A 27,074-nucleotide genomic window follows, 5' to 3' on the forward strand; every position below is an offset into this window, starting at 1 on the left:
TCTGCATCTTTCATACCAATATTGTGTATCTTAACTACTTTAATACAATAGTTTTACCATTTTAAAGCTTCTTGCCTTAAATAAAAGTTATGTTTTCACCTAATTTCAGGAAACTAAGAGTGATATTCCAGAAAATTGGCATAAAAGAAATGAATGTAAATAACACCACAGACCAAGTGTGTGCTAGAGCAAGCTGAAAGCTGTTAATAGCTGTAAGAAACAATCACTACCGTATTTTCTTGACTATAAGCCGCTTACTTTTTTCCTACGTTTTGAACCCCGTGGCTTAAACAACGAAGCGGCTTATTTATGAATTTTTCCTGGGTTTTTCCCCGATTTCACAAACTTCAAGCCAAAAAACTGAGCGACATAACATTAGACCAATGAAATTTCCGAACGGAAACGAAAAAATTACCTCACCTGTGTTCTGAGCTGCACGGCATCGGGAGAAAAAACTTTTTTTTTTTTTAAATGCACGACGATGCCAAAAGATAAACTTCTGAGAGAAATAGGAAGGAGGAAGACAATGACTTTCTTGGTAGGCTACTGTTTAGATACAAGCCGTTGTAGCGCGTTGAGTCTGGGTGAAGGGAGAGCTCGCTAACTCCAGTTGCAACAGAAATCATATAAGCACAGACAGGTTTCTAAAACTCGTGCTTTTTTTTTTCTTGGCAACAGCGTTACGGGTTAGTCAAAGAAACTTAGAAATCAGCATCAGAAAATAATAAGGACATAATCCTCGTCTTGCACACATGCAGTAATACCGGAAAAATGCAGTGGCCGTGTGTAACGTGTCTTTCTTTAAAGCCTGTGTAAAGTACATTAGTGTAGACAGGCTTATAGACAGGTGTGGCTTATTTATGTTAAAAATAAAATATTTGTAAAATTCAGTGGGTGCGGCTTATATATTTCCCACTGTGGACGAATAAAGGTATATCTTATATATAGTCACATTGGGTTTGCACATTTATGATGCTCCAAGGTTTAATAGAATTAAGTGTCTAAAAGCAGACTAAGACATCGGGGTGACAAAACAAACCTCACACACAAACGTGAACACACCAATTATAGACCTTTTAGAAAAAAAAAACACAATGCAGGGAACTTTTGGGTTAAATTTGGTTTTAATTTTCAAAAAATATCCTCTAAGCTTTAAACAGAAATAAATATAACAGGTATTTCGACATAAAATGCAGCTATACAACATCCTTAGCAGCCATTCTGCAGATAACAGCATCCAAAACACTTCCACACTTTTCCTCCTGGGATGAAACTTTGTAAAGCTAAAACAAGAAACGCAAACACAGGATTTTACTCTCAGAAACATTCAACTGATACCGGGTTACATCCTGGTACAGATCTGAGACTACAAGAAGTCCTGTAGAGTCCTAAGAGAACATGTAAAACAAACCTTTTTAATCTTGGCAAGGTCACTGAGGGAGGACATTTGGTCAGCTGGAATCTGCTGGCCGTCCACTTTAGACTGTACATCATCCTTGTTGTATTCCTCCTCTTTGTTATGAACCAGGACAATGAGAACTGCATGGTCATTGTCTGAGATCCCAAACCTTTTAAAAGCCTCAGAGATCTGTGCAAAAGAAAAATTTTGGTTATGTGGTAGTTCTAAATGTTGTTTCTGTCCCATTTGTTAGATAAATGTAAATTAAATAAATGGACAATTACACTATATAGCTGAAATATATCCATACCCTTATTTGAAATAAGATCTAAGTGATCTCGTAGTGAGGCAACACTTACGTTGTTTGTTGGTGAAAGGCTGAAGATGATTTCAGAGTATAAGCTCCTTGTCTTCATTTTGCCAACCTTCTGCACATGAACTGCTTTATTTGCTGCTAGTAAAGTTTGGAACGGATCCAACACCTTCACACAGACACATGAAGACAAATCATACACTATATGGACAAAAGTATTGGGACACCTGACTTTACCAGCCATATTTGATTCCTCCCCAAAATGTTACAACAAAGTTGGGGGCACACAACATTATAGGATACAATTGTATTTTTCCTTCACTGGAACTAGGAGACTCAAACCAGTTCCAGCATGACAATGTTCCTGTGCACAAAGCCAGCTCCATAAAGATACGGTCTACAGGGTTTGAAGTGAAAGATCTTGACTGACTTGCTACAGAATTCTGATCTCAACCCTACTGAACACCTTTAGGATTAACTGGAATAGCGACTGCACCCCAGGCCTCCTCACCTCACCAACATCAGTACCTGACTTTACTTTATATTTATATATTCTACATGTATATTTTTTACTTTATATATCTGTAACAATAAAGACTGTCATATTCCATCATTCAGGGTTGCGTATCTGATTTAGCAGCAGGTACACCTAAGTGCAAAAGTTCCTATTTAAGACAAATAGACATTCTAATTAAATCTATTAGTTTTCATTCGTTTTTTATCAAATACCACAATAATATTCAGTAGTTAAAGATCCTATTTTAAACTTTTCTTCTTTTCAAAAAAATAAAAGCATATTTTAACTTCCTCAATACTCTATGTTGTTTTATGTAGCACCAAGGTTCTGGAGGAACGTTGTCTCATCTCACTGTGTACTGCATCAGCTATATATGGTAGAAATGACAATAAAAGCTTCTCGACTTCTCGAAAAAAATCGTTTTACAACATATACATTTGCTTTTCCTGGGCTTGGATAATAAATCTGGGAGTGTATAACAATGAGGCATAACATTATGACCACCTGCCTAATATTGTGTTGTCCCCCTTTTGCTGCCAAAACAGTCTTGACCCTTTGGAGCACTTTTGATAGACACTGTCTCCTGCAGACCAGGAACACCCTATAAGAGCTGCAGTTTTAAAGAAGCTCTAACCCAGTCGTCTAGACATCACAATTTGGCCATTGTCAAACTCGCTCAAATCCTTACGCTTGCCCATTATTCCTGCTTCTAACACATCAATTTTGCGGGCAAAATGTTCACCTGCGGTCTAGTATATTTGCACCATGATGAAGAGATAATCGATGTGTTACTCACTTCACCGCTTATAATGTTATAATAGTATAATGTTATGCCTGATCAGTGTACAGGTAGGTATGTTGTATATGATGATTGACAGAACTACTTTTTTGGATGAATGTTTTTGCTGTAAAGCTCTCCAAATTGTATTCTGATGATAGCTGAATTTCGGCAAAAACCGATAAAATATCGCGATACAGTTTTAAGTCGATATCGCCCATTCCTTCCCTCCACTGTACATTGAGCTGTGTGTCTACACACTCACCATAGATGGGTTTATCAACGCGCCGGCTATTTTCCCCTCCATTGCCATCTTTCTCAATTCTGCACAGTTTTTAACATCTCTAAAAAGCAACTGAGACACAGCAAACTCCGGAAACAGCTCCAAACTATTGGTTAAGTGCATCCTTTCAATCCTGAACTCTCCCGAATACCTCCACGACAAACAGCAGGACGGGATAATAATACTGAAACACCATGAGCTCTATTAGGGTTCCGAGTTAGTAACTTTATTATGAACGTATATATATAATACAAATCTATAATGTTAGTCAAACTAAATTGCAATTAAAATATCAATTTAGATACTAAATTAGGTTACCTATTGCTTATATGTAGATTTTTACAAAAAAAAACCAAGTAGCATTTTTTACACAACACAATTTAGGCGGAACGTCTTACTAAAAACTACAACATCCACCCGGAGAAGTTATAACGGTTGTACCAGTAACTGTCAAACGCCCTAAGCGCTGCATTTCAAATCGCTTCTTTCTCCCTTTATAGGGCGTAGCAAAGCAATGGTATTAGTGCGTATGTCTAGTGCACTATATTAACAAAATTTTGCTCTTTGGAATAAAACCTTAACCAAACCTAGTCAGAGCCACAGAGCAGGCAGTTTTAATAGAATGGCTGCCGCGAGATTGTTGTATTAAAGCAGTGTTGTTCTTTTATTCGCCTTGGGAGACGGGTTCTTAAATAAAATTAACGATGGAGAGGTTTGAAGGCTACATCTTTCCTGTTGTTTGCAGCACAAATTTTTTCATATCATGTTTTCTTTTTTCTAAAATCACCCTGGAACAGAGAGAGACGTACATGGACGAAATCTTTCACGTCCCTCAAGCTCAGAAATACTGTGAAGGGAAATTCACCGAGGTAAAACATTTACACACGTCATCTCCTCTCATCAAACACGTGTACAACACTCCTGTTATCTAAATTATCTTTAATAAACCTGTGCATTTATTACAGGACATTAACATAGTTGTCTTATACGTCTTCTACAAGTATGCATATTAGTATGCAAATGTAATCTGCATGCAAAGAAATGATGTAAATCAGAAGAGATCTTTCCTATAAAGGGGCCAAAAAAAAAGGGGGCCAAGAATACAACTGGGATGAGGGACGAAAGTAAATGTTGCATTATCATAAATGTTTTCACTGCAATGCTTTGAGGAAGCTGAATAATGTTTCCTTGCATAATGACTACGAATATGATGTTCTTTCATAACAGCTGATAATTTCCGCTTGTCTGTGTGCCTCCACCTCCATCTCTCAGTAATGAGCTGTTCGCTGTGTCTCAAAGCATGCTGTAGATTATGTAAAAAACAAAACAAAAAGTTATTTACTTATATCTGTACATTAAATTTTAGTTTGCATTGTTGGCAGCTTAAAAATAAAACAAAAAAAAGGTCAATGTCAGGTCAATTCCAGAATCACCATGAGCCAACTTTGGCCCTAGTTTATGCATTTCTCCTGTAATAATAATACAAAAAGAACATTTCTACATTAGAAATACAATATATACAAATACAAAGACCAGTTAAATGTAATAAACTAAAAATAAAGTCAATCTCAGGCCTCCCTTTGCTGTTAAAAACAATTTTTACATTTTCACAAATAGTTTCAAATTCTGGACACTTTGACTTTTTCTTGTTTGGTGTTTTTGTTGTTGTTTTTTTTGTTGTTTTTTCTCATGCAGAACTTGATATAAATATCATATCATGTTTTATAAGTTAACAGCATTTTTCGGGATATAGGACTGTTTCTAGCAGACAGAGCAGGAAAATTGGTATCTCAGTGGTTAAGATGTTGAACTTTTGATCAGAAGATTGTGAGTTCAAATCCCACCACCACTGAGATGCCACTGCTGAGCCCTTGAGCAAAGTCCTTAACCCTTACCTACTCAGTTGTATGAATGAGATCTTGTAAATCCCTCTGGATAAGGGTGTATTCCAAATGCCATATGTGGGAATATGTGGGAAGGCTTCTTTAAAGACTTTAATAATTGTTTTTTTTTTTTTTTCTTTCAGAAAACATAGAGATGTTCTTTAACCAAAAATTTGACAGAACCAAACATGACATTTCTGCCCAGAGGGGTTTTGCCCTAAAAATCTTCAGGCATTATTGTTTTTCCATAGTGGGACCCTATGATCACTACGCTGCCTGGTCTGTACCTGCTGACTGTCGGAGTGATTAAACCGGTCGTGTGGTTGATGGGTTTGACAGGAACAGCCGTGTGCTCCACTGCCATGCTGCGCTTCATCAATGTACTATTCAACTGTGGCAACCTCTACGTCCTCTATCTCCTCATCTGCAAAATACACCCCAAAGACAAGGTTTTAAAAATCTTTTTCTATCTATTTTTGTGTTGACCAGACACATTTTATTTGTAAAGTACTTTTAACAATGGATACTGACTCAATGCAGCAAATGAGCATGCCGGAGGTGATAGTTTTATATATGGATGGAAGTATTTACCAACAGATAAAACTATGCTCATAGTTATTTTAATGTACTTTATTAAATTAATAAGACAAACAAACTTTCTCATTGTGAAAAACAGACTGTTACAAACAAGGCTCTGTTCCTAAAATGTTACCTAAACATCTCATTACAGAAAAATCCTTCTCCATATCAACAATTATGTTTTTGTTTGTTTGTTTGTAAACAACACATTGAAATCCAGTTATGAATATCCTTACATAACATGCAGGGGTCTGCCATAAGTCCATGTACACGAGTCAGAAATGAACATTTTTTTTTGTTTTGTTTTTGTTTTTTTTAAAACATTCCATTCCACATTTATTCCACATTTGCAGTTATAATAACCTCCATTCTTCTGGAAAGATGTTCCACTAGATTTTAAAATGTGTTTGTGCTTATGTGTATTTCAGTTCATTAGAAAGTTCTTAATTAGGGATTAAGGTCAGAGCTCTATATCAGGCCACTCGAAATCTTCCATTTCAAACCATAGTAAATATACATTATATTGCCAAAAGTATTGGGACACCTGACCTTTCCTGCTATATGTGGTTCTTTTCCAAACTGTTACCACAAAACTGGAGGCACTCAGTTGTACAGGACGTCTTTAGATGCGAAATAATACAATTTTGCATTCACTTGAACTTGGAAACCCAACCCTGTTCCAGCATGGCGATGCCCCTGTGCACAAAGTGAAGCTCCTTGAAGATCTGGTTTACATGCTTTGGAGAGAAAGATCTTCAGTGACCTGCTATAAAGCTTTGATCTCATCCCTACTGAACAACTTTGGGATTAATTACAATGCTGACTGCACCCCAGGCCTCTTCACCTACATCAGTACCTGCCTTTTATAATACCCATGTGGCTGATGAACACAAATATCCATTAACACACTCCAAAAACTAGTGGAACAGAGTGGAGGGAATTATAAGAGCACTTTGGGACTAAATGTGAAATGCAATGCTCAAAATCACATACCGTATTTATGACCAGGTGACCCAATACTTTTAGCTATATAGTGTATCTTCATAGAGCTGGACTTGTACACAGGAGCATTTACTTGCTGGAGCAGGTTTTTGCTTTTCTTAGTTAAAGTAAAGGAAATATTTCATGTTACTGTATCCAAAGACATCATGTACACTTTTGTCTCTTTAACTTTGTTGGACCAATTTGGGGAAGAACAAAAAATAAAATAAAATTGGGTGTCCCAATACTTTTGGCCACACAGTGTATATAGTGTCCTTGTTCTCACCACAGTGTCTCTGTCTCTTTTTTTCCCCTTGTAGTCCCGTGCGACAGGCCGGCGTGTGCTCTCTGCCCTGGCTCTGTCCTCATTCCCAGTGCTCTACTTCTTCACATTCCTCTACTACACAGATGCCGGCTCCACCTTCTTCACTCTCTTCGCCTATCTCATGTGTCTGTACAGGTGCCACAAAGCTGCAGCTCTCCTGGGCATTTGCGCCATCCTGTTCCGCCAGACTAACATCATCTGGGTGGCATTCTGTGCCGGGACAGTCGTGGCTCAGAAATTGGATGAGGCCTGGAGGGTGGAACAGTCCAAAAAGAGGGATGAGAAATCGACATCACAGATCTCATTGCAGTTTAGCAGTGTGATTAGATTGGTGCACTTTTTACTAAGATACCTCACTTCACCAATCAACATAAAGAATATCATTTTAGCAACCTGGCCTTATGGTGTAGTCGGTCTGGGTTTTGTTGTATTTGTGGTGTTGAATGATGGGATTGTGGTTGGGGACAGGACCAGTCATAAAGCCTGCTTAAACTTCCCTCAGCTTTTTTATTTCTTTTCTTTCACACTGATCTTCTCCCTTCCTATATCTCTTTGCTATCACAGGCTCATCAGGTTTCTGCAGACTCTCTGGAGGCATCCATTCCTCTTTTTCCTAATCACTGCTTTGTCTCTACTTCTAGTCTGGAAGTTCACTTTTGTCCACCAGTACTTATTAGCAGACAACAGGCATTTTCCCTTCTATGTGTGGAAGAGAATTTTACAGAAGCATGAGCTGGTTCGCTTCCTCCTCATTCCTGCGTATTTGTTCGCAGCATGGAACTTTATGGACACCCTGAATTCCAAGTCGCTGTTTTGGATCGTCGCGTTTTGCGTGTGTCTGGTGGCAGCCACTGTTCCCCAGAAGCTTCTTGAGTTCCGGTATTTTATCCTGCCATATCTGCTCTACCGTGTCCACGTCCCTCTTTCCTCCCTCCCCAGACTGATGCTCGAATTTGCTCTGTATTCGACGGTCAATGCGGCAACGATCTACATCTTCATCCAGAAGACATTCCAGTGGCCCGATAGCCCTGCAGTGCAAAGATTCATGTGGTGACATGGAACCGCTATAATTGTTTCAGTTTTATTCTTACTTCTTATTTCTTACTTCCTGCTCTGACCACTTTCTTACTCTTTATTGATATCAGCAAACATTTTTGGTGTTATGTTTAATGTTTACTGTGTCTTTTGATTTGTCAAATGTCTGTCATGTGCATATATTAGTATCTCATTTGCCAAGTTAAACGTTCAACATGGAGCTGGGTGATAATTAAAATCCCCGAGGACGCAGACATTTGGAGAAATGTTGTCATTGAACTAGCATTCACCCTTCAAGGATAATGTCTGGGCTTTGTTGTTTTTAAGTCTTTTTCTTGCAGCCAACCAATGCAAGTCTGTGGGTAGAAAAGGAAATATAAAAGAGACAGCATTTCGACTGAACTATCTGCATATAATATTTTTTTGTATTTTTAAATTATGTTTGAACACAACTAAACTTTCCCTACCTTATTTTTATTTTCCTTACATATACATCACCCAGCTCTAGTTTACTTTAAAATGGTTCAATCTCATTGCATCAGGTTTATGTCTCTACAATAACGATTCGACTCCAACCTTGAGCCAGGTGTCTGTAGATAAATGATAGCAATCACTTTAGTCTTTGTATTAGTTCCTGTATGTTTTCCATGTCATTTAAATTGCCTTTATTTATGAAAGGTACATGTTTTCTGTTATCGCCTTGCTGGAGTTTAAATCCAGTCTTCGGATGCAATAAATATACCGATTGTGTATTATGACTCTCGTCATTTCACAGTTTTGTTGGAGACTATCAATCTTCATCACAATATAAACTTTTATTAGTAAACCATCTAACCTTATTGGGAAGTGGTAGTTCAATGGGCAAGGCTCTTTGTTACTGATTAGAAGATTGGGGGTTCAAGGCCCAGTATCATCAAGCTGCCATCCTTGGGCCCTTAAGCAAGGCCCTTAACCCTCTGTGCTCCATGGGTGCTGTATCATGGCTGACCTTATGCTCTAACCCCAGCTTCCTAAAATTGCAGAGATATTTGCAGAAAGAATTTAAATGTACCATAATGTACATATTACAAGTAAAAAAGCCCTTCTACCCTCTTATGGAGTGCTTTCACTCCTCCACTAGGTGGCAGTATGAAATTGTTTCTGAAACTTTTTACATTATCTCACCATATGTAATATACTACCAGAGAGCTCTGTACAGGAAATCAGTCTCATCCTGTCATTACTTCTAATTCTCCCTGGCAGGTTTAATCAGATATCGGAAGATTTTGCACAGTAGCCATATAATTGTTGACTGCTGGATGAGAATTTGCAGATCATTTATGGATAATTTTGCGTGTGTGCCAAAAGGTGATGAGATTCTTGGGTTTTACACTGCATTAATAAGACAGAATGCTGACTGTATATTGCTTATTAATTTTATATGAGCGTATTATAAGCTGGTTGTAAAAACTAATGTACGTAAAATATCAAATTGGCACAATATTTTTTGCAGAAATGAGCAATAAACATCAGGGGGCTTGTTCTTGACTCTATCCTGCACCACACTGTTTCCACTGAAATATTGTGACTTTGTAAAAGCCTGTTTTGACCCAGGCTTGGTGTGCCTACGGGCCTCTTCTGAGCCATGATCACATGGTTGAATCCCAGCTCTCTGGTGCTTTCCCCATGTCCTAGATACAGCTTCTAGAAACTTCTGTTAAACAGGAAGGGTGGGTGACAAACGTTTAACAGTGTTAATAATCCTGATTAATCCCGTCCACACTGCAACTTCTTTTTGGCAAATATCTGTGTAACCCGTAAAACATTTAATGACGTTTTTTGAGAGATTTAACAGGGAGCATAAATACTATCTACATTAGCACTACAAGGGCTATTAATTTATTTGCTTCTGAATGGCATACAAATTTTCACTGTAATTTACCATGCAGTCTGTAATGTATTGATTGTATTGTATGTAAAAGTGTTTTTTAGGCATAGAAACACCAATGCACTAGGGCTATTGAGTTTTAAGATTAGAAGCTAAAGTGAATAGTAAGTGTGTATAGATAAAGTGGAAACCATATTGTGTGGGTGTGTGAGAGACACCGATTGATCACCTTTAGTCCTATATCTCACACACTGCAAAAGTCCTCATTCCACACCAGCATTCAGAAACCCACAATTTGTACAAAGTCTAAAGACTTGGACTTGTGCATGCCCAGAATTTACAGAAGCAGCTAACAGTCATGTCAGAGATCACGATCGTGACTTTGACTCTGTGTGGTTGCGCCTTTCGATGTTTAATAGCAATCTCTCATTTTCTTACATCTGTTATCTTCCCACATGCGCCGTCACCAAGCAATACATTATTCTTTAATGAAGTGGCTAAATCGAGAAACTCATTAGTACCTGTCATAAAGGATATTTATATGGCTGGAGTGACTATTAAAAAAACTGGAATATCACCAAGCACATATGGTTAATTAGTTTGTACACTAAAATATTATTCCACCTCCTGAAACTCAAACAATTTAATTTGCTTATTATAGATTTCTTGATCATAATGTTCAGTTACAACCTATAAGTCACAATAAGACATATTATAGGTCATAATATATAGCACTTATGCCATATGAAAAGGTCTGAGACTGTTTAATTGTTCTATACATTCAGAATAAAAAAAAACTAAAAAAAACCTAAATAAAAAGATTATTATTGAACACGATTCAAGACATGCTGATTACTAATTTCTTGTAATGTTTTTATGAACTTTCTTCCTTTTTTAATTTTTTTTATTTGCCTGAACCTGAGAAACCAATCAGACCCAATTAAAGCATTTTTCTAGATTTGGTCGAAAAAAATTTAAAATTAGGCCATAGGTATACAGTGGACACGCCCTAACGTATCTCAATAAACAACACTTTAAATGCCGTCCATACAAAAAGATCTCTGTTTGCCATCTGGTATTTCCACCCACTCATCTTTCTGTGAAACAGTTGCTAACCACACACCGTTTTCTAAAGCAGTTGCATGCTGCCATTTTGAAGAACTGAATCTGAAAACACACAGACGCAATGTGATGTGGTTAAATTGTTCCAAGCACCGTACTGTACACACACATATCATTATCAAAATTAGGCAAAATGTAGGATTGATAGAACAACTAGATGGAGGTATTTGATTTAAATGTAGGACATTTCAAGAGTCTGTGGAGCTTATTTTGCAGACAGAGGAATTTACACTTTCTATTTTCTTGCTAATATGACAAAGTATACAATTTATTTCAAGAGACTAGTCTAGTGAGGCAAAAACTATATGCAGCAGCCATAATAATGTGATAACAAGAACTAACTTGTCTTGCAGCTTGTCTAAAATATTTTGTCTCCCCCTCCCCTATAAGACATGAGTGATGCACAGAATGTACCATATCATTTAAAAGTCTGCAGACCTTTTCCTTTTTGATGATTTAAGCTTTATTATTAATATAGAAAACCACTCAGATTAGCCAAATCCTCAATCAAAAGTCAAGAGTAAGAACACACAGCTGTCATAATCACACAAGTAAATGTACCCTTGCAGTCATGTATATCAAATCCCAGCTAATTATCAAAACACATTTGCTGTGGTGTTGACATTAGGCTTTGACTTGACTTGTTTAATTTCAAGAAAAAAAAAAGAATAGTTAAACCTCATGCTGTCTGTCACTTCATAAACACCCAGCAGTGAACGTGTTTTTGTGTGTCTATGTAAGCTAATGGTAATAATCTCAGCTGGAAGGATAACTGGCTAAAATGGAAGCAAACTGGCTAATTAGTAACAGAGTCCTGGCAGAAATGGGAGCTGTGATGCTGTGCCTCTAACAGCCTTCCAATCAAGGACAAAAGGACAACTCTTCTTTTCCAAAGTCCCCTACCAAGGGCAGAGCATCCCCCGACACAGTGTGTGTGTGTGTGTGTGTGTGTGTGTGTGTGTGTGTGTGTGTGTGTGTGTGTGTGTGTGTGTGCACGTATATACTTCTCAATGTGTGTAGGTTGGAGTAGCAGCTGTACTGATGCTATTAATATCATTTGAGACTAAATGTAACTTTCCTGGTAGGTGTATGAGCTGTTGGACAGCATGTGGCATGTGTGCCACAGAGGCCTGGACCTATAGATGAGTGTTAAATATTTAAGGTGCTATCTTTAGCCCAAGTTCTGATTGGAAGGGCTTTTTTTGGGAAGTGTTTAGTGTAGCCTTGCCAAGAGCACACATGAACAAACAAGTGCCCTTTCAAATGAGTGTGCAGTAATAATGCACACTCTAGATATAATGGATGAGAACTATATATGTGACCAGAGAATGTATGCTTATAATCTACATGTAGTGGCATATTCAAGAAATAATCTGTTGTTTTTAGATCTAATCGCTATTTTGTATTCTCAATATAAGGCTGTAGAAAAAAGAAATTCATAAAAGAATTCATAACTGTGGAACATTTTCTGGCCACAGGATTCAGAATCTAACGGCTTTCAGTATGGTTTGGCTTGCTGCACTAAATGCTATATATTTATCACTATTCAAAGTTTGAAGAAAGGTTCAAAGACATGATGTATCAATTCAATTACATTTTATTTGTATAGTGCGTTTAACTATTTATTAATTTTTTTCAAAGCGGCTTTACACAGATAATGCAGTGATGAAGAATTAATAATAATGTTCTTTATCAGTGTAAGTTTCAGGAACCAGACTCAAGAGAGAACCCATCCACATCTGAGTGCCACCGAATGTCCATTTATTTAGAAACCATCTGCAAGCTGCACAGAGTGGCTCCCAATCGAAATGAACACTATCCAGAGGCAGGCCAGGACGAAGCAAACAGATTCGAGTAGAGCGGCAGGAACAGTTACTGATACCTCAGGAGCATGTTTAACTACCAAAAGAGAGAGAGCGAGAGAGAGAGTGAGAGAATAGGGGTGACTGGGAGAGAAAGATATGGATTATTAATTATCCTTAATGTTGAATAAAAGTTTAGGACACTGTGCAGTTGGGGACTCCAGCAAGACTCGCTATGGCAAAATAACTAAAAGGGAGAGCCAGAAGGTAACACAGACATGAGGGATCTCTTGGTTAATTCACCTGAGTGAAAGTGAAAGGATGACAGCATGCAAGAATCCCGGTTCACCGAACACTCTATATCTACGATCCCTCCGGATCTGCTCCTTTACCGAAGAAAAATCTACAGATTCAAAGGCTTGACTAAATAGATATGTTTTCAGCCTTGACTTGAACACTGACACTGTGTCTGAGTCCCGAACACTGATTGGAAGACTGTTACATAACTGTCTGGCTTTATAAGAGAAAGATCTGCCCCCTGCTGTAGTCTTCATTTTTTGAGGTACCAACAAATAGCCTGCACCTTTTGATCTATGTAGGCGTGGGGGATCATAATGGTACAGAAGTTCACTCAGATACTGCGGCGCAAAACCGTTAAGTGCTTTATACGTCATACTGTATTTTATAATCAATGCAAGATTTAAATGGGAGCCAGTGTAGACTGATAAAAATGATTTGGTCATAATTTCTAGATCTAGTGAGGACTCATGTTGCTGCATTCTGGACTAGCTGAAGCTTATTTATGTACTTACATTAACACGCAGACAGTAAAGTGTTACAGTAGTCTAATCTAGATGTAACAAAAGCATGAACTAGTATAAGCTTTTTAGAGTAAGAGTTTGTTGCTTAAATATACATTTTATAACGTTTTTAATTTTAAATTTTTTGGACACATCCCGTGGGCTCACCACCTGCAGGAGCGACCGTAAGGGACGGTGCTGTGAGGATTGAAAATTCATCCATTTATTCATTCATTTTTTCCCTTATCCGTAATTCGGGTCGCGGGGGCAGCAGTCTAAGCAGGCCCCCGCCTTCGACTGCTGCCCCCGCGACCCGAATTACGGATAAGGGAGAAAATGAATGAATAAATGGATGAATTTTTTGGACATATTTATGGACAAACTTTTCTCTAGCAAAAGCTGGTCTTGCTTGTGAGACTAAAATATTACTGATGTACATTTATGTTCACAACTTGCTAATATATAACCATAAATTCTTCTACGTAGTCTCATGTCTGAAGGAATGAATTATGCAAATTTACAGTTTAATTCACAAAAACATTTTACTAAAGAATTAATAAAAACATTTAACAAAAATATGTTTTGCACAAGTGTTTATTGATGAGGCTTTCATTACAACTGAGTTTCGGGTAGATGGTTTTCAGCACGTCATAAATCTTGTCTGCGGCAATCACACAGGCAGTGCAGATGAAAACTGAAAAATGCTGAAATATTCCTCAAAGTAGGGACAATAAGAACAGTGCATGGCTATTTAAGCTTACAAATAACACCATTCCCTTAGTTCCAGAAATCGTGTATTTTTTTATTTTTACTTTTTTATGTTCAATCTTCTGTTCTGTTCTTTGTTGTTCAGGGATGATTTGTCTTGCATTAAGATTAAAAGTAGTATGTTTTAATAGCCAGTTTGTTTTAGTTGGTTTTCAGCTGAGTCTCATCTGAGACTTCAAACCAGCAGTGTTTTCTTTCTCCTTTTTCTCAAAGCCTGTACAATCAATTCTTTAGACCAGACTCTATTCCTGTGGCTCTCTTGGACTTTGCCAGTTTTGTTTGTGGTTGCAGTGACCCAGGGGTCGGTGGTTAGCTGCTGAGTCTGCTTCATGAACACTTTGTCTATTTGGGTTTTAGATCTGTTGTGTGTTTTAGGACACCACCAAGATAGACTAAGTGCACATACAGTACACAATGTGGTATCTGGTCATCATGTCTACCAGCATGCAATAATTTACAATTCTTTTTGTTGTTCCTGCCACCCTGCTGTCAGACTGGACATATTTCACATCATTTAGGATTGAGAAAGAATTTGAGGTATTGTTTTTTTCAGTTGCTAACACATATTTCATTGTGCATTTTCTCACAAAGCTAGTAGTTATTAACAGATTTTCATTGCAGATTGTCATCATTAACACACTACCCTAAACCAGGAAAGTGCTTCACCAAAATTCACCTGAAAATAAAAACTGTGAAATTATTTAAACTAATTTCCCCAATAAACTATACATTAACAAGCACTATACAAAACACCAGTACACCAATGCCATGGTTTAAACACTATATCAAGCATGTTATTTATCTAAACAATTGTTAACACCTACTTAGAAAGGGAAAGCAGGATTAAAGATAAACTACATATATAAAAAGAAATTCAGGAACACATTAAAATGAAAAACATTTTTTAAAGTGGCACAGCAAGTGGCAGATGTAGAGGTAAGGGAGGGTGCAGGTGAAAGGACATAGCCAAGGAAATGAAATACATAACATAAAAGAAAAGTGCACAGAACATCAGCCAACATTTTATAATTGCTTCAATAATCACATAATTTTCTATGATGAATCTCTATCTCCACATGCTTTTAGTTATTTTTTATATGAATACTTAAATAAATGTTTAATGGTTGTACTTTATTCATAACTTCAAAGAAAATACCTTTTATTCAAAGTTGACCAACATGCTCACTTTTTTGTATTGTATATAAAAAATATAAATATATCTAAATATATTTGACATATTATCAATATTAATATTTGCTTGCACTAATGTCTAGTTAAAACACAGCAATATATATGGATTAGTGCTTGTTACATTTTCACAAACACACACGGGGTTCCCTGGTGGTCTAGTGGTTAGGATGCGGCGCTTTCAGCGCCGGGTTCGATCCCCGGTCAGGGAACCAACCCCAGCCACTCTTAGTGCCGGTCCCAAGCCGAAAAAATGGGGAGGGTTGCGTTAGGAAGGGCATCCAGCGTAAAAACGTGCCAAATCAAACATGCAGATGGTCCGCTGTGGCGCCCCCTAATGGGAGAAGCCGAAAGAAAGTTTACATTTTCACAAACACAATTGCTAAGAAAGTCTACACTGTTTATACTGCCTCTACGCACGCACGCACGCACGCACGCACACACACACACACACACAACTTGGTCCATTCATTTCACTCATGTCCACTTGCAGAACTCCACAAACAACCTCTAAAATAATTTTTTTCAAATTCTAGCATTACTTCTTATCTAACTTTGTGACACAGGGCTAAACAGAGAAATCAATTACACACTCACCCTTAAAGAAGGAAAGTGATTTTTTTGGTGTAACGTACATGCACAGTGAAATTTCTTTCTTCGAATATGCCAGTGATGTTATAAAGCTGGAGTCAGCGTGTAGGGTCATCCATGATATAGCTCCCCTGGAGCACATAGAGTTAAGGGCCTTGCTCAAGGGCCCAATAGTGGCAGCTTGGCCACCTTTCGAATAGGAAATCCAGAGCCTTAACCACTAAACTACCACCTCCACATTACCCACTTCATAATCTGCATGATTTGTTTGTATTCATGTATTCAATATGGAATTATTATTTTATTTTTGGTAAGTTTTCAAATTTTGTTATTTATCCCATTGATGTGAAAAATAGAGAAACAAACATAGGCACAACAATATATCATAACTATCTATGTGTAAAAGTGTCCAGTATTTTAAACTGCTTGTACTTGTCTGATGCATTCCATTTGTGAGAACAAACTAATTACAAAAGACACATTTGCAGTTTAGCACTTATCCTAATGGAGTTTAAAGCCCTTTAACTCAATTTTATTCTTATTATCAGAATGATGTATTTCCTGATGTGCAACAATTTCTTTAGGCTCTTAATCTGATCAGCATGATAGTATAGGGAAGGTTATGGGAGCTGATGGTGTGTAGAAGCTCCTCATCTTTTCTCAGTAGGTATTCATTAAATTATACTCATAATTCCTGCTACATATTAATGTTGAAATGCCAGCAGATCATTCTGCATGATGATGATGATGATGATAGGTAATAAAAAAAGACGCTAAAAGACCATTTGAAATCAGTCCTATATCTCCAAGCAATATGGATTAATTCTGTTGAGCCATTTTACCTGATGTAAATCGGTATATGGGCTATATTGGCATGTTCTATAAACATAAATCATCCACAAATGTTGTATCTTCATGTAAACTATTCTGTTTCCTGCATTTGCAATCAGCATGAAGTCAATGACAAAGCTTTGTTTTATTTAATTTTTTCCTAAAAACAAATGTTTCCAGTAGTCTTGCATACATTCATCAGACACTTTAATAGCAGTTCTACCTACGGTGGCCAAGAAGTGCAAAACACATTAAGAAATTAAATCTGAAAACAAAATAACAAATGCAAAAAGTTTCGGATTTGTTAATTTGTTTTCGTATTTGTTCATTTGTTTTTGGATTTGTTCATTTGTTTTCAGATTTGTTGTTTTGTTTTTGAATTTGTTAATTTGTTTTTGGATTTGTTGTTTTGTTTTTGCATTTGTTATTTTGTTTTCAGATTTGTTAGTGTTTTGCACTTCTCGGCCACCGTACAATTCCCCTGCTCATTCATACAATTTTATTTTCAGCGAATCACATCAAACAAGCATTAAGCATAAAATTACACTGATACAGGACAAAATTCAGATAAAGTTCACACCAAACATCAGAATCAGAAAATAAATTGATTTCAGGGACTTTGATTGGCTGAATGAGAAGGAAAAATTCACACCCGTTCCTATTAAAGTGGCCGATGAGTGTAGAATGAGTGTATGGTTCATTAGAGATCTTGACAAATTCACACTACATGCTCAGTCCTGCCAAGACATACAATGAAAGATGTACAGCTTCTTTTTCAAACAATATCGTGTAGGTATTCTGAGAAGCAGGTACACTGGCGTTAATTGATATGCTATAACACCATTATAAATCAAATGGTTTCCAATGTTTTGATCTGCTGGTTGAATATTATGATAATTCCTTATGAAAAATGTATTTTATAACCAGGAGTCCAAGAGAGCTTTCTCTGATGGTATTACTCACCTGTCAATCAGAGCAACATTAAACAATTGTGCCCTTCCATAAGTTCATGTATGTTTAATAGGGCAGATAGCTGGGAGATATAGCTGGGAGATATAGCTAGTCTGTGGAAAATGGCAAATGCAAAAAGACCAAATTGGAAGAAATTGGGTTAAAATGTTCTCTTAAAGGTAGAAGCATGACATTTATCGTTCAGATTTGCCTCTTTTAGTTGCAGAAAATTGTAAGAGTTCTGTCTGCATTTAGTTAAATTTTATTTATATTCTTTTAAATTCTAAGATAAATATTTATGGCAAAGCTGAAACAGTACGTAAATTAAACACTGGATGCTAAAGTCATTTAATGAAAGTAAATACGACTGAAAACACCACTAAACTGTATTTACGCAGAAACATTACAAGATACCAAATAATAGTTATGAGCATGCAAAAATAAAGTGTTTAACTTGTAATGAGATGCAAATGTCATAGATACAGTAGTAATGAAAATTAAAAAGGGAGAGGAAAACCTAAAGAAAATGAAAAAAAAAACGTGCAAAACTTGTGTACAGTAAGATTTCCATAATAGCATTAACAGTACACAATATGATTCTTGCAAACTGGCTATACTTGCTGCTACCTTTAAAACACCACCATTTCACACATTTCATCGAATTATACACAAATTTTGCTAATTGGAATTTATTGTAAACCATAGAAAACACTGCCTCACAAATCCATTCACACTCCCCTCAAAATGTTCACATCAGAATACCACAGGCACACACACACAGACTTTTTAAAACAGACCCTGCTTTTCACACTGCACCGATTAAGTGAGAGCACAGCTGTACACCATATTGTAGACATAAAGAAAAACCTGTAGGATTTGGTTTTAAAAATACATTATGCCAAAACCAGAGGAAAAGACACTGTACAATTCCCTTTCCCCCTTTTTTTATTTTTGTCTTCGTGTCAAACGCTACATCGATATAAAGCATGAAAATCATACAAGCAGGAAGCATTGTGTGTGTTTGTGTGAATTACTCTGACATTCTCTGTGTGAATTACATTTACATTGACATTCACAGCATTAGCATACACCCTTATCCAGAGCGACGTACAAAAGTGCTTTGAAGTAGTGATGGGTCATTTATGAATGATTGATGAATGATTCGTTCATTATGAATGAGTCTTTAATGTGACTCAGAAGAACGAGTAGTCTCAATGAGCTATTAGTTCATTTTCTACTGGACCCGCATAAGCAAAGCATCGTAAAATCTGTTGTTTTTGTACAGGAAACAGAATTGAGCAGTTTACCTCTCGACTCTTCTAGTTCGTGTCGTTTAATCTTTGTGTCATATGATTCCTGCTATGCAGATACATATGTGAATACAGTATTGCACAAAAGTGAGTACACCCCTCACATTTCAGCCACCATTTTAGCATCTGCTCAAGGAACAATTCTATAGAAATGAAACTTGGATATATTTGAGAGTAGTCAATATGCAGCTTGTATAGCAGTATAGATTTACTGCCCTTTAAAAATAACTCAACATACAGCCATTAGAGTCCGAATAACTGGCAACAAAAGTGATTGTTTTCGGATTTATTGCAATATAAATTTAATGGTCAAAGTTTGTGTATGCAGTTACGTTGCAGTTACGTTATTTTATTTTATTTTATTTTGAGTCACTAAACTTATAAATTCCCATCACTTTGAAGACTCTATCAATTAATACATCAACAGTTCCAGTGTTTCAGAAACAGAAAGAGGTAGGTTTTCACCGATCGTTTGAAGATAGGCAGTGACTCAGCTGTTCAGACATCTAGGGGGAAGTTCACAAGCAGTGCTGTCTTGCCCTCTTTGCATTTGTTGGAGTTTTTTTTACAGAATTGTAATACTGGCTTTTACTGTTTAATTCACATTTGTGCAGTGCAGTTGGGACTCTCTTTCTCTGTTTCACTGGCATCCTCCCGGACACTGCAGCTTTATATAAAACCTACACATTTTACAAACTGTAGTGTTCCCCTAGATTTGACTTTTGTGTGCAATGTGTGTGAGTGTGTGTGTCCTCAGGCTTCTAAAAGGTAATATCATGTAGCAGCACAATGTGACAGTAGCACAGAGTGAAATATGTGGGTCATCCAGATTGATGTCAGTGTAATGGGCAAAAATGACCTGCACTGTCTGACACAAACTATCACACACACACACACACACACACACACACACACACACACACACACACACACACACACACACACACACACACACACACACACACACACACACACACACACACATACAAAAATTTTTACACTTACATTGTCAGTTAATATTTTATATATTACCTACACGGTATATTATCTATACTGATTATTTTTTATTATTTTGACACAAATAAAAATGTGTGTATTTATTTTTTTGGAGAACTAAGATCACATGTCATTCCAGTTTGCAGTATTTTCACATTTACATAGCTTAGTCCTCAACTAGGGGTGGGTAAGAAAAATCACAAACTTCTCTTTGGTTTCATTAATTAATTTGACAATTAATGTTAGAATTTATTTAGAAATGTCCCCTATTCTGTGTGCTAATAGTTTAAAATGTTACTACACTAAATTTAAATGCACTTTTAAACATGCTGTGTTTAATATGTGATGTCTATCTATCACTATCCTGACAAGTTCTACAAGTGTACCAATAGAAATGCAATAAAATAGGACGAATTTCCTTGACCATATTTCTGTACTTACTTGCTTACTAGTGTTATATCTCGACATACATACTATTTCAGACTATTGTTGAGTGCAAACATTAACCAATTAGAGTTTTTTTATAGTGTCTCACATTAACATCTCCTAATGTCTGGTTTGCACACAGTCTTCTGTATTTTCTAGATTACTATATATTTTAGAATATTTAGTTTGTTCAAACACATTTTATTGGTTATCAGCTATAGTGAAAGTTTAAAAGCATATAGTGATAATAAAAAACTCGACTAACCAATTGTGATAATACATTCTTCCGTCTTCTGTTTTAAAACGCCAAGCCAGTTACAGTAGCCACACTGTGAGCATTGGGATATTGAGGTAACATCGAATGTACTGAAGCTTGAGGTAACATCTAATGATGTGCTTAAAAACAATTTGAAAGATTTTTTCCACAAAATGTTATGCTAACATGGCAATATTGATTGATGCAAGAAATCATTAAATTAAGGAGTTTAAGTTAAGTTAAGCTGTTAAATTAAGTTAAGTTATGCAATTACAGTCTGTAATTGACCTAAGTGAATGAATGTAACGCAGCACTAATCAACATAATTATATAGAACATACAATGACTTTATTTGGTATTATTTCTGAAATTAAGCTAATTCCTGTCAAAATTACTATACCAAAACAACCAGCCCAACACACATGTACACCTAAGTGTCTAGTGTATCTGCATGCTGTTTTAAGAAGGAATTAACAGACAACATGACCAACAGGAAAGCAGAAATGCCTTATTGTGTGTTTATTGATTAGATCATGGTGGTCCACGGTTAGTTTTCTGAGAGTGTTTACTGAGATTAAGTTTTCATTCATTGTGGTGTGTTTGTCTGTTTGGTTACTTTGGAGGGTTGAGATACGTACGAACGAATTTTTAATCAACCTTATTTTTTCCCCCGAAAAATAAGGCTAATGTAAACACCAAAAAATTAAGGCATGGTAAAAATAGAGAAATGTTTTCTAGTGATTTTGACTACTCGACACCACAGTGTAATATTGCAATTGTGTAAACCAATAATGAAGCTTGCTAGAACACTAAATTGTATAATACTTAGCACAAAGTGGTCTAGTTGGGTAGCAAACTTGGAAACATTAGCTAAGCTGACTACTTGAGTGTCAACATTAGTGAAGTGCCGCTTAGGTTTCTGGCTTGCGTAGTTAATCTCACGAACTGTAACTGCCAGTTGTGCACTTTTGTTTTTGGTGCTGACCAATTCTATTTTCAGCTGGGTGCAAATGGACACTTAATGTTACATTAATGTCTGGAGTTTAGCCATAAAACTCATCTTCCAATTTAGCTACAGAGGTTCACCTAGCAGCCAGATGGTAGGTCTGATAGGGCGAGTTCATTAAGTCTTTGTTCAACACATACAGTACTTCACTTTAAGTCATTCTTTCTGTAGTGAATTTGGCTTGTCATTTGAAAACCTTTGGCACAATCAGAGTGTATGAATCCAAAAGAAGCCCTTTTCACAAAAACTAAATGTGCCTAGACTAGATTGTAGATTGTTTACCACAGGAACACCCGCCTTATTATCACCTTCATGAAGAGTGAAAAGATTTTTTTTTACCTTATCTTTGTTAACATTGCTAAGACTGAACATATTTCTAGAATAGTTGTGAAAGTCACCACTCATAAAAAGTAGCTAGATATGTCATCAGGTAATACTGTGTATACATGGTTTCATATAGATCACAGTTCCTTTTCATTAATCCTTTAACAAAATGAAAGAATTGATCAATTGTTCAAACTTTGATCACTGACAGATTCCTTTTTACCAATGAAAATGTAAAGTGTGTTTAGCAAATATAGTCAGAAAATGCTAAGCACTTGGGTGAAGAAGAAGGGAGTGGAAAGGATAATAAGATTTCAGTTTGTTTCTTGTTGTTTCGACATGGTTTCAGTACCATAATCTCATATAAAGTATTGTGTTTGATCCCAATTAAATCTTTTCCTTCATTTCTGTTATTTACTAACAGAAGTAAAATTCCAGCACTGAAACCCCGTATGTGTGAAAAGGGACCATCCATTCCTGAGATGAAATGATGCTATATGAAATAGATAAGTGTAACAATATGAAACTAGTGAGATGTTCAGGAGTGTCTTCCATGTTGATTAACAGAGAAATAAAACTAGCATTTCTTCTATAAATCTGACATAATCATATGTGGCATTTGTGGCATGGCTGTAAGATAATGCCACGGCTTGTTATATTGGGTTTTGTTTGCTAAAAGAACTCAACCTGACCGCATTGACTAAGATTTTTTCCTGCTATTGCAGCTAAGGGATTAGAAAAGGCATTTCGGTAATCAGTGGGCTTGTTTCTGTTCACTGGAAGGATATGATTAAATCTCAGGTTGCCATGCTGGTTGCTCTGTATTTTGATTAGCTTTCTTTTCTTTTTACGGTTTCTATGTTTAGCTCTGATCAGCAAGCAAAAAGAGGTGACTACAGTCTGAAGAGTAAACAGATTTTAGTTTAACAGGTTATAGAGTGATCATCAAAACCACATAAGAATCCAAATTCAAGGCCTGATTTTTTTTGGGTAATATCATTGTCCTGGTAAAACCAGGTAAAATACACAAACCTAATAGAGTTAAATATACTGTATTATGTTGCTGGCTTTACAATTGATGCATTCAGAATACCCCCAGCAAATGTAAGCAAAAATGACTGTAAGGTATTTTTATGCAAACTTGAACCTTGATACCTTTTGTGCTTTTTTTAAAAGGGAAATATTTTACACTTTATATATAGTAAGTAAAGGGAAGTATGCATGGCTTATAGATCATGCACATTTTTATCACTTTACTTTGACCAGTGTACACTTTATAGCAAAATCATTGTGAAGACCCGACCAATCACATCTGTATGTGCTTATTGAACACTGCTTTCCAGATTTAGTCCTCACTTTGTGGTTCTAATAACTCTTCTGCTAATTCACTCCTCTGGCAGTGTCACGGTGGGGATTTGTGTTCATTCAGCCACAAGAGCATTAGTGCAGTCAGGTGGTGATGTGGAGTGAGGCATTGCAATTTATCTTAAAGGTGTTCATTGGGGATGAGGTCAAGGCTCAGTGAAGGCTATTCGAATACTTCCATACCAACCTTGAAACCATGTCTTCATGGATCCCACTTTACACACAGTGGCCGCATGCTGGAACAGATTTGTGCTTCTTTGTTCTAGTGAAGTGAAATCGTAACGCTATAAATATAAAAGGCAGTCTGTAGAATTGTGTGCTTGCATCTTTGCTGACTAATGTTTAGAGAATAATGACATACAGATGTAGTCAATAAGAATGCACGTTTCTTCCTGCGCCTTGCCGCATTTGTCCCGCAAAGTGCAGCGAAATCCCGTTGAATCCTGTAGGCACTTTTCTTTCTGGTTTGTGCTTGAGATCAAGCAATTAAATGGTCTTAAAATGTAAGATACAGTTATACTTAGTGTAGTGATGTTTTGGCTGAATGCTGACTAGCTACTAAATTTGAAAAACAAATAACCAGTGTGTGATAAGCTATAAAAATAGCTGGACATAGCACCGCTATAATAGGTCTAGCATAAAGCCCAAACATACTTCATATTAAAATGCAAATTGCAGCGCTTATCCTATTTATCTTTGCTGCTAGTGGAAGTAATATAAAGCATCTAATTAAAATGAAGGCACCACTGATACGGCACGTCTCTACAGAAATGAACAGGGGCCATTAACAGTCCATGCAAGTATCACTCATAGTTTCATATTGAACTTACTGACTAACGCTGGACTAGATCTATAGCAAAGGTGTATCACATTAATTTAAAAAGAATGGATCGTGTTTCAGCGGTTTGTATACATGCTTGATGCTCAGCACTGTGTATTATAAGCAATAAGTGTAATAAATGTGGGTGTGTGGAAAGGTGTCAAATTACAGGGTGTTTTGGAATGGTCGACAGAAACTATATATTGAAGCCAAACTTTTCTTCAAGCCCATGCATTGATTTGAGCACAGAGGGAAAGATCCCAGTGACCCTTTGTGTCCTTATGGTGGGATGGGTCACTCAGTGTATGCATGTAATTGGAGCCTGGCAGCGAGTCAGTGCTTTCTTTATGCAATTAGCTCGTCACGCCATCATGGAAAAACAGTAATTATTCGTAGTGGGTTTCTATTGCATAGGAGAAAGAAAAAGAGAGACAAAGAGAGAGACTAAATGTGTAGCCATTTCAGGGTATAGTAGCATAGCAGTGTACAAACTATAATTAATCCATCCCTGTATTTGCCTTCTGTGTATTGTACATTTTATCCGATACAGGCTTATACATTTCAATGCATATGTAAGCATATACAAGGGGAATATGCTTAATTACTAAACACTGCTATCTACTATTTTCTTTTCTTTTCCTTTTTTTTTCTTTATTTTTTATATTTGTACAAATACCTACAACATGTAACACATGTGGCTATGAGTTAGACATGTACCCCTGTTTTGGTCTTGTTTCCTTGCTGTCTTGCCATTGTTTTATTTCCCATATATCTTTCTTAGGGCTCATTCCTAATGGCCTTAAATTCTTAAATTCTTTTATGTGTATTGACTAAAAAAATTATTTTCATTTGCATTTATAGGCACTACCTACATTGAGCATTTGGATTTAAATTAGCAGCCATATTGGTACTACATAGTGGCAAATATTTTAATTTGCTCTCATTATTCTTACATTGCTTAATATGTAGTTACCATAAATTACAAAAGCTTAATTGGGTAAAGCACTTTACTGTATTTCGAATAGACAGCTTTAAAATGCTACTAATGTGGTGCCAGTTTTCTACAAGACTGGCTGTGGTTACAAATCGCAATCCAAAACACTGATAAAGGTATTGGGGTGACAATTTACTATGTGATATTTGTATTAAATGTGCTTTGAATAAAATGTGCCCATCCAAGGTGAACTAGAAAAGCCCTGCTTCTTAGAATTACACTGGCTTTCTATCAGCCTATTCCACTCTATTCGGCCAGATATGACCAAATTAGCAAGAAAAATATAAAATACATTTCCGGATATGTTTGATGAAATGCTGGGTTTTAAAAAGGTTTTTTTTTCCTTTCCATATTTAATGATAGAAATGTCATACTAACTACCTGAGTTACATTCTAAAACAGTCTGGTTGAAATAACACTACATACATTACCACATTACTAATAGTGTACTATCATATTTAAGACAAAATCATTGTTCTTTATTATAATAGTGATCATCTGACTGACGGCTGTTTTTGGTCTTTTGTCAATCAGTGTTCTCCACTCATATGTCCCTGTTTGGTACTTTTGCTGCACTGTTGTACATCTGATTTCTTTATATTTTGAAGGCAACCTCTTTGTATAATACTGTTTTAGGACAGAGTGGACTGTCGACGAAGCACTTAACTGAAACCTTTAATTGCATGGTGTTTAGTAAGAATGTTTATTCCAAAATTCGATACCTTGATACAGAAATAGTCATTTAATTATATGGATTTACTAAACAATCAGTACTGCAATCATGCTTTCTCTGATTAATCACCGATTAGCAAAAAGTACAATATATTTTTTTCCCCATACATGAATCTGTGCAAAGAGAATATACACTCGAAAGCAATTCTACACTGACACAAAATATAGAACAATTCATATCTGAAGGCATTGCACAATTCCAAGAATTCAGTGAGAGATTAAGGCCATTTTGTACAGATATTCTGACATTTTAAAACATTTTCCCCCAAAAAACACTCTATTAATAACAAAAAGAACTAGTGCATCTCCTGTAAAACTGTACATGCAAACATAGTGCACATTATATAATAAGATATGACAAGCATACAATATATTTGGATATTTTCAGTAAACAAGAGTTCATGTGAATTGAATCACACCTCTGATGAATCCTGCCAGATTAGTCCTTCACCACCACCACCACTCATGCACACCACACACACTGTATACACCATATACACATACACGCTGTAATGTGGTAGAGCTTAGCAAAGCTGTGGCGTTGCGAACCATAGTTGGACTAAGGAGCACAGAAAAGGAGCTGCCAAGAAGCAAAAATCTCAGCTGGAACTCCTGATGTTAACGTTTGCAACGTGCACACACACCCACAAACACACATACACTATTCCTCTGAACTCGAATGGCCAGTATTTCATATGAGATTTGTATTTATTTCAAATTGTATTTAAAAAGCTTTTCGTAAGACTGGAAATTGTTTTTTTTTATTGTATAAATTCCTGATTGCGAAGAGAAAAAAGTAACTCACGATCCACAATCTCTTTCACAGAGGCAG

At 36.5% G+C, this 27,074-nt stretch overlaps 2 protein-coding genes across 3 annotated transcripts in view; one reads left to right on the top strand and one right to left on the bottom strand.

Moving 5' to 3' along the window:
• Positions 1-1,105: 1,105 nt before the first annotated feature.
• Positions 1,106-3,488, bottom strand: tprkb (Tp53rk binding protein). Its single transcript, XM_083528083.1, has 4 exons — positions 3,273-3,488; positions 1,759-1,881; positions 1,412-1,588; positions 1,106-1,283 (listed from the first exon to the last, which is right to left on the bottom strand). Exons 1-4 carry the CDS (start codon positions 3,411-3,413, stop codon positions 1,197-1,199), a joined length of 528 nt encoding a protein of 175 aa, XP_083384209.1. The 5' UTR covers positions 3,414-3,488; the 3' UTR covers positions 1,106-1,196.
• A 360-nt stretch (positions 3,489-3,848) lies between these two features.
• alg10 (ALG10 alpha-1,2-mannosyltransferase) overlaps positions 3,849-27,074 on the top strand; it is a 117,388-nt gene continuing 94,162 nt past the window's right edge. The window contains exons 1-4 of one of the 2 annotated variants that reach the window (XR_014531373.1): positions 3,849-4,159; positions 5,425-5,622; positions 7,054-8,600; positions 8,690-8,848. Coding sequence is in view for 1 of the 2 variants with exons in the window: in XM_083528577.1 (XP_083384703.1) it covers positions 3,995-4,159; positions 5,425-5,622; positions 7,054-8,112 (1,422 nt within the window). In the remaining variant the exon portion in view is untranslated. Of the gene's footprint in view, positions 4,160-5,424; positions 5,623-7,053; positions 8,601-8,689; positions 8,849-27,074 lie in introns of those variants that run through there. The other variant, XM_083528577.1, reaches the window with a different exon arrangement.

The sequence above is a fragment of the Silurus aristotelis genome (assembly GCF_946808225.1).
Source record: "Silurus aristotelis genome assembly, chromosome: 24".
NCBI classification, from domain to species: domain Eukaryota; kingdom Metazoa; phylum Chordata; class Actinopteri; order Siluriformes; family Siluridae; genus Silurus; species Silurus aristotelis.

Coding starts and splice junctions, on each gene's coding strand:
- tprkb (XM_083528083.1), bottom strand. CDS start 3,413: ATGCACTTAACCAATAGTTTGGAGCTGTTTCCGGAGTTTGCTGTGTCT. Junction 1,589..1,758: donor GCCTTTCACCAACAAACAAC/GTAAGTGTTGCC, acceptor TCTTTTGCACAG/ATCTCTGAGGCTTTTAAAAG. Junction 1,284..1,411: donor ACCTTGCCAAGATTAAAAAG/GTTTGTTTTACA, acceptor TTCTTGTTTTAG/CTTTACAAAGTTTCATCCCA.